This window comes from Poeciliopsis prolifica, unplaced genomic scaffold (genome assembly GCF_027474105.1).
Source record: "Poeciliopsis prolifica strain line A6 unplaced genomic scaffold, Auburn_PproV2 SCAFFOLD034, whole genome shotgun sequence".
Taxonomy (NCBI): Eukaryota; Metazoa; Chordata; class Actinopteri; order Cyprinodontiformes; family Poeciliidae; genus Poeciliopsis; species Poeciliopsis prolifica.
This window is the reverse complement of record NW_026562409.1, coordinates 5,824,401-5,833,051: the sequence shown is the minus strand read 5'-3', so window position 1 is coordinate 5,833,051 and position 8,651 is coordinate 5,824,401. Positions and strand designations below refer to the sequence as shown.

The window sequence follows — 8,651 nt, the reverse complement described above, 5'->3', positions numbered from 1 at the left end:
ACTGGCTACGTGCAGGCAGACATGAGCAAACCTTGTTAAGAGGCGAAAAAGGGAAGTCTCCTGGATCCACTGAAGGCCGGCGAGGACTCCAGCTCCAGCGGGGAATGGGGATGATGCTCCCGAGAAACTTGTGCCTGGCCCTTCTCATGCCCTTCCTGGTGGAGGCTCAGTATGAGAAGTACAGCTTCAAAAGTTTCCCCCAGAAGGACATGATGCCCCTGGAGTCCGCGTACAACTACGCGCTGGAGCAGTACGCAGCGCAGAGCTGGGCGGAGAGCCTCAAGTACCTGGAGCTCAGCCTGCGGCTCCACCGGCTGCTGCGGGACAGCGAGGCGTTCTGCGGCCGCAACTGCAGCTCCGCGAGCCGGGACAGCGACTCCCCGCTCCCCGACAGCAGCCTGCGCGTTGTGCGCCACATCCTGCTGAGGGCTGCCTGCCTGAAAAAGTGCAAGGCAGATTTTCCAGTTTTTAAATTCTCCTATCCAAGTAGGAATTTACTGGAAACGTTTGAGAAAAGGATACCGTATAGGTACATTCAATATGCTTATTATCAGGTGAGACCTGGGAGCTTTGATTTGGGTCTAAATGTAGCCTGGATGCTGACTTTTTACGCATGACTTGCTGTGCGGTAGTTGTTTTTCATTGAGAGTGTGATTCAAGTTTGCTTTCCATCTGGAATCTTGGCATATGATTGTTGTTTTGCTAAAATATGAATAACAGACTCCTTATAGTAAATACACCCAACTGGACTCAGTGAGAGGAAACTTCTAGTCAGAGGTGAGGAGGGCAGTTTCTCTGCTGCCTTGTTGCGCCCTCCTGCAGACTGAATTGAGCATGTGCCACGTCTCTTCCCGTGTTCCCCTGAAAACAATCCCCCCATTCTCCTCTCTGTCAGTCAGAGTTGTGGGAAATTTAACAGTCCTGCTTTACCCATGCTAAACCACTGAATGAAATATGCCCTTTTGAATGTTTAGTTGTAATCTCTTAAACTTTTTGCAATATTTGTTCAGACTTTCCAAAGAGTCTTTCAAAAAGTCTTTGCACATTTCAACATTACATTTTAAAAAGTTTTTCTGTTGGGCCACTTATGTCTGATATACCTAGTGAAACTTATCTAAAGGCATCAGAGACGTTGGGCTGAGCTCCTCAAATATCTGTAGTCTGCCACTTTAAATACAAATAAATAACATGACTAGTGTTTCTATGTTCGATCTAAGCTTTACAGAATCAGCATTTACAATCACCTGTTCTTGGCATGGATCAATATGGGCGGAATTATTTTTTCTTAAAAAAAAAGGAAAGAAGTTTCCATGATGGCTTTCAATGAGTTCAAGTATAAAATATGCTGTTTAGAAAGAACATTGTTCTTTCCACCACAAGTAGAAGAACAGATTTTCTACAAGCTTTTTCTAAAAGAACTTATAGAAATGCAGGTAAAGGGAGATGATGTTCCTAAGCCTCAAAAACTCAAACGAGGGAAGCATATTGTATCTTAAAAAATAACAAAAACATCAAGATCTCATATCTAAAAAACATCACAAAAAGGATTTTGGTCAGCAGTATCAATTTTTGATTTTCTTTGAGAGCTGGTCAACTGATTTCAGTATTCCTACTGAGGTACAACACCTACACAATTTGTGAAAACTTTGTGTTATTTCATTAATTAATTTTAAGTGATGTTATTTCATCAATTAACATTGATCACAAAAGAAAAACAACCACAGGCTCATTAAAAAAGGTGACAAATGGATAATGAATGGATTACAAGAATATCTTCACTTGAACACTGCTTGTCTTTCACTGCCAGCACCACATTTGCACTACAAACGTAGAAAAATAGAATATTCGCCCTGATGCACAATTGACCAGTAAGGATGACGTCCTTCATGTGTGTTTTTTTGTGGAGACTGTGATCATGCCTTGTGTTCCTCCTTAGCTTAACAACGTGGAGAAGGCTGTGTCTGCAACTCACACCTTCCTCAAGAGAAACCCAGAGGAGCCCTATTTGACCAAAAACATGAACTACTACAAGAGCCTGTTTGATGTGGATGAATATCTCATCGACCACGAGGAGCAGCCGTATGAAGTCAGTAGCAAAACCCAAACAAAAACACACAGACTGAAGTATGCCTGCCGGAAACAATAACCACTGTGTCTCTGCTGGTAGAGTGTTTTCCTGAAGAGCGTGGTGCTCTACAACAGTGGAGACTTCAGCAGCAGTGCCAGGAACATGGAGCAGGCCATCACGCAGTACTTTGAGGTGTACAGCCTCTGCTCAGCAGGCTGCGAAGGCTCGTATGAGATCTTGGAGTTTAAAGACTTCTACCCGTCTCTAGCAGGTACCGGGCGAACAGCAGCAGCTTCATTTCAGCGTGCTGGAGAAGCGTAACAATATCTTCTTCTCCTCTGCCCTCAGATCTCTTCCTTGATGTGCTGAAATGTAAAGTGAAATGCGAGGAGCAGCTGACACCCAGCGTCGGAGGATTCTTTGTGGAAAAGTTTGTTGCCACCATGTACCACTACCTTCAGTTTTCATACTATAAATGTAGGAAGAAAATTGAGATTCAAGCGTCTCTCTTTTGATTTGTACAAATCTGCCATGAGTTGTTATCGTCTTTTCCAGTGAATGATGTGAAGAACGCGGCTCCCTGTGCAGCCAGTTACATGCTGTTCGACCCCAGCGACCAGGTGATGCAGCAGAACATTGCTTATTATCGTTTCTACCGAGAGCAGTGGGGGCTCAAGGAGGAGGACTTCCAGCCTCGGCCCGTGAGTGAAGCAAACCGCCGCCGTTGCTGTTTCCCGGTTCATCTACTGTTGGTCAAAACAAACCCAGCAAAGCAGGGCAGCAACATTATAAAAAGCAGCGCTGGCGTAATCGTTAACACAATCCCAGGGCTGTAATTTGAAACTCACGTAATCGTGACAAACTTGTATTTTCTGCATTTTACATGGTGTAAATTTGGCAGGAGCTTCAGAGTACCAGCTGTAAAACTGTAAATGTGCCATTTTTGTAGCGGGAGACGGGGAAAAAAACTGACCACAGACCAAATTTGGGTTATAAAACACTTGGGCTGTTTACTAAGCTAACGCAAATGCTGAACTGTCTTTCATGTTTCAGGAGGCCCTGAGGTATTACAACCAGACAATCAAGCAGAAAGAAATGCTAGAGTTTGCACTGAACTACCTCTACACAGACGATGAGGTATGTTTCCTCTGGGATTTCTCTGTTATAACAGGAAAAATCATAAAGTAATGATAAGTTACCCTCATAATAATTCTAAACTTTGCTATTAATCATACAATATTAAATTAAACATACAAATAAAACCACATAGTTTGTCTTTCACTGTTTGTAAGTGAAACCACTAAATCTTGCATTTGTGTACCAAAGACTTGATCCAGAAATAATCAGATGTAATGCTGACTGCATGCTGTGCTTTATGTTTCTATATCGCAAGTAATCCAAAAATTGATGAGTCTCTTGCCTTATTTTTTCCGAACTGGAATCTTGGAAACTTTAGCATCTTTAGGTGACCAAGCCTACATGATATCCATCAGACCCAGAAAAATTAAACATTTTCTGTCCAACTGTCACACATCTAAGCATGGAGATGTTATATTTTTGGTAACAATCCCGGTGGATTTGGTATGCAAAAAATGACAAATATGTAAGAAGGACCTTCTGTTAAGTTTGGTGGCAATCTGAGACACTCCAAGTCTGGGAAACTTCTTATAGTCAAAGTAAGCAGAGCATAACTTGTCAATAGTCCTTTTGCAATAACCAATAAATCAGTTAAACACATAAAAAAATAAAACAAGCTCAATAATTTGCATTTGCATAATTTTCGTTTTTTTCTCTTTCTACCAAAGACTGGATGACAAATGGTTTCAACTAGCCATTTTTTTAGGACAATATTGTTTACAGAGACTTTATAATTAATTTTATTTGTTGTTTCTGTTGTTTTGTTTGCTTATTTTGGATATTTAAAATCTCTTCCAGTTCTAGTTTTAAATGTTCATTAGGATGCAACGTTTATTGATCTTTGAGAATGTGTTATTGCATTATTACTAAAATGGTTTAAAATAATATCATTTATCGCAATAGTGTCTGGGACAATTTATCATCTAGCAAAATTTATTATCATGACAGGCCTTTTTGTCCAGTTCCATCTTTAATTATTTACAAACTCTTATCAAATATATCAAAAGACACAAGGACAAGTTTGTAGGGGCCCTAAGACAACTTCATAAAGATTTTCCATCCCTGAGATTTTGTCTTGCAGCACAATCTAAATTCCCACAAAGCCGCAGCGAGTTGGCTTGGCGGCAGTTTTCTGAGCCAGAAATGATTATGTCTCAGCAGATAAGACCTGAACTGTCTGCATGACCAGACATGGTGGGAATGACACTTCTAACACAGCAATGGAAGTTGCTGGATAAATGCAAGCTGTGCTTGAGAATGCTAAAAGACAGAGGTTGAAAGGGAGGGGTGTTGTGTTTTCCACCAGCAGCATGCGGTATGTGGCTTGGAGGTGTCGACCACTCACACTGCGCCACGTTCATTAAACTCGGGTCAGCCCCTCCTAGTCCTGCAAACCTCCTGGACCCGAGAGGGGGGAGGAGGACAGGGCTGAATTACAGGGAGCACGTGTGAAAGATTTATGGGAACCAAGAAGGGAAATGTTTTATTTTTGTCTACAAAGAATGAGGCTAAAAAAGTAATCATGTTGCCCGATGTGAACTTGTCTTGTTCTTTTATTATCCAGGAAGTGGTGAGTCCAGAAGAAGCAGTCATTTCTCACTCTGAACATCTTGATGCTGAATTTGAAGGAATGGGTGACTATGAGGAGTCCTTTCTGGCAGAATGGTGGCAGGAACCGAAATCTAAGTGGGACGCTGGTGAAGAGGCCGAGTGACATCCCATTTCTACAAACCAAAGACTCTCTGACAGACATCTACATTACTTTTACAGTGTTAAGAGAAAGACAGCAGAACTGACTGGTTCATGTTGTTTTCCCACCCAGTCATATTGATCAACAATAGAGACTGATATTTGGTCTTTGCTGCCATCAGCCTTATTTAAACCGTCATTTTCTTGCCAGTCATCGGCCTGTATTTACGACATTTCTGCAATTTTTTTTTCCTCATTTCTTTTTTAATTTAAACAAAGTTGAATGTCCTGGTGAAGTTTTTGTAAGTGAGATGACTCGTAACATTTCTTATGCTGAATGATTACCACCAGCAACAGTTTGGTTTTCAAGCAATGTTGCTTGCAATTAAAATATTATTTTAATAATTACGATTTTGGTTTTTGTCTCTTGAGAAGGCCAAAACTGCATCCCAAAGATTTTTTAAAAATTTTTACATATTTTGTTTTTTTTAATACAATAGTGTAATGGAGTCATTTTCCTGGTAAAGGTCAGGACTCTCGAGCAGCATATTGAGTGACCTACAGCTGATTTGTAAATGTTTTTATTTTTAATTTTATTTATTTATTTATTTTTATTTTTTAGGGACCAACATACCCTTAGATTATTCTAATAATCTAAACTACTTAAAATTAGAAACACACATCAGTATTTGATGTCCAGTAGAAACAGATGAACATTTATACATCTTTAATGTGATAATTATCTCATTTATTAATATAACTTTTATTTAACCTTGAAGTTTGAGTCTAAGATCACAGTTATGTTCTTCGGATCCTCTGTGACCTCAGACTGATAGGGTGTAGTTAAAGGCCGATTTCTCAACTTGACTTTTTTGGGCAAAAACAGTCACTTTTGTTCTTTTTTTATATTGAAATAGAGGACATCCAAAGGTAATGATGAATATTTTAGTTCAGTGACAGTAATGGTCTAAGGTTATGTGTCAGCAGCATAAATATTGTGAACGATGTTGTGTGGCACTCTATAATCTGACCTAGAAGAATCATGTAAGCTCTGAATGGAAGTAGCATGAGATTAGATTTTGCATGTCAAGTGTACATGCAAAAATAATACTTTCTATTTTTATGGATATAAAGTTAAAGACAGGCAGAATAATGTCAGAGAAGAGGTGAGTTCATGTGTCAATATTTTATTTTTGTTCATTTCAGTCCATCTACAAGCATCAGCTGATGGTTTTTCCATTGTCTAAGTCCAAAAAGTCAGTGTCTAAAAATATGGTGAAAGATGCCTCTTTTTTGTTTCTTTTTTTTTAACCCCCTCTTGATCACATCCGATGCTCCCTTTGTACATATTGTAATAACAATAGTGCATCTGGCAAAGTGCAAACCTCATACAAACCAGACTGACCTCATTCACACTGACAGCATCAGACAAATAGCCTCTTGGGCCCCAAACCAGAACTTTAATCTCATGTACAGAGAAAGGTCCTCTGAGGTTTTTTTCTTAATTTTTTTTGGTGGTAGGTGGGTCAGGGGGGGCTTTTTCTCAGAGGCTTGGTAGCTATCAACAAACATACAAAATATTTTTGTGAAAGACGAGGCTGTTAAGCCACATTTAGAGATATATGAAAGGGGTTGTGTTTAGAGGGCTTTGCAATGCAGGTTGTGAGATCAGAGGCTATTCATTAATAAAAACAAAACTAAATATTTTAACACAGCTTTCAATAAAGCTTCATGGGTTGCACTTAACATTCAGTATAATTTGCACATATTTACAAATGGGTGTGCGTACAGTGGGCAGGTGCTTGTTTCCTGTAGATGCAAGACTTAAAAACTGGTAATGCGCTGCCGGCTGCAGCCACCAACAGGTCGTAGAAAGAGACAAGAGGTAAAACCTGCCTACCCAAGAGGTGTGTACACATGTGCATGGACGCAACTGCCCCCTACATTAAATGTAAACACATATACTGTACATTCTGGCTTTCTTTAAAAATATCTTTCACTCACACAATCACAGACATACAGAGTAAACCTTCTACACACTTTGGAAGAGGTGAGGGCACACGGACAGATATAGTGGAATGTACGTTGGTCGTTCCGACATTTAAAACACTAAGTTACGGTCTCTGCTGCTTCATAGTTCAGCGGTTTCTTTTAAAAAATGATCCCAAAACCATAACAATGTAGCTTCTTGTTTTACCTGAAAACTCATATGGAGGAAGTCAGTGGAGCATAAGATGCTCTTAAGCTGAGAATTATTGATACAGTGCCTTGCAAATGTATTAATACCTTTAGGACCTTTGCACTTTTTTTTTTTTTTGCAATCAGGTTTCAATGTATTTTATGGGCATTTTAAGGCTAGTATTAGGGATTAGGGTTAAAAAGTAGTGGATAGTAAAAGGAAAGTGATGCATGAATCTCAAATCTGGAGAGTCACCTCTTTGTTATGGTTATTATAGGTGGAAATCTTATGGGTTTTCCCTTTACTTGCTTTGCACATCTAGAGATAATACTGTCATATTATTCTTTACAAAATTATCTCAAGCACAGTGAAATTTTATACACAATGTTTTTGAAAAGAAACAATACGTTTTACCATAGTTTCTCATTTAGATTTAGGTATGGTCCTTTAAGGTTGTCGTCCTAAGGTGAACCTTCACCCCAATCTTAAGAGTTTTTCAGTCTCTTAACATATTTTATTCCAGTTTTTCTTGGTCTTTAGCTCCATCAAGCTTTCTCTTTTATTCTGATTAGCTTCCTTGTTAAAAAGCATGCCCCAAATCATGATACTACTGTTTCAACAGGGGCATTGTGTGTTCAGGTTCAAATGCAGTTGGTTTTCTGATGCACATACCATTTTAAATTGTATAAATTTAAAATGGCCTTATGGCTTATGGCTTGTCAAACTACAAAACTGACTTGTCGTTTTTTTGCTCAAAGCTGACTTTCTTCTTGCTTCTTCTTTCATAAAAGCAAGATTTGTAAAATTCACAATTAATAGCTGTGGTTTCAACAGCTTCTCAATTTACTAATTAGATCATTTCTAAAGGTGATTGGTTACTTAGGATTTTATTTAAGGGTATCTGAATAAAGCAGGAGTGGATAAAAATGAAAAACAAACCTCAGATTTGTTTTAAAAAAGTGAAAATCTATTCAGCTTCACTTAATCTACAAACTTTTCATTGTGTGACAAGAGGTTGTCAGGGTTATGAATATTTTTGCGAGGCATTGCAAACGATTTATTTTGACAATTAGTTTTTCCTTAGCCTCTCTTTGGAAAACATGCAAACAGACTATTTTAGGATTTCTTTTGTCGTTTCCTTGTCTCCAAATGTTGAACTGATAGCTGTCCAGTTAAAGGTGCACCAAGTCACGGCCAGTTATGGAGGTACTGAACCTCAGGTCCATTTTTCGTAAGAAAAAAAAAGCAAACGTTTCATCTTCTGTCACATTAGTTTGGTCTGTGCACTCGTCCAGCTTTGAATCTTGGACTGAAATAGTGGCTGGTCTCCTGGCAGGTCTGAGTCTCTTATCAAATTGGTCCACCATCGACATGTACTTTTTTCCCCAGAATGTGTGATCTGTGAGAAGAAGACACCAAAGCACAGTCATAGGGCCTCCAGACTGGATAAAGACCCCTGGTGTCACCCACATTCTTGCTTTAGGTGAAGCCTAGACACAATCCTCAGCTGGCAGCAGCCACATGAGTGTAATCTGGCTGGTATGGCAAGAGGAGCCTCACGGGCCCCAGGATGGTGGG

The 8,651-nt window shown here is 39.4% G+C and overlaps 1 protein-coding gene across 1 annotated transcript; it reads left to right on the top strand.

The window, feature by feature from the left end:
* p3h4 (prolyl 3-hydroxylase family member 4 (inactive)) lies at window positions 1-5,302 on the top strand. Its single transcript, XM_055052023.1, has 7 exons — window positions 1-554; window positions 1,937-2,086; window positions 2,168-2,339; window positions 2,417-2,545; window positions 2,624-2,769; window positions 3,122-3,205; window positions 4,770-5,302. The coding sequence occupies exons 1-7, from the start codon at window positions 105-107 to the stop codon at window positions 4,917-4,919; spliced, it is 1,281 nt and encodes a 426-aa protein (XP_054907998.1). The 5' UTR covers window positions 1-104; the 3' UTR covers window positions 4,920-5,302.
* Window positions 5,303-8,651: the final 3,349 nt, after the last annotated feature.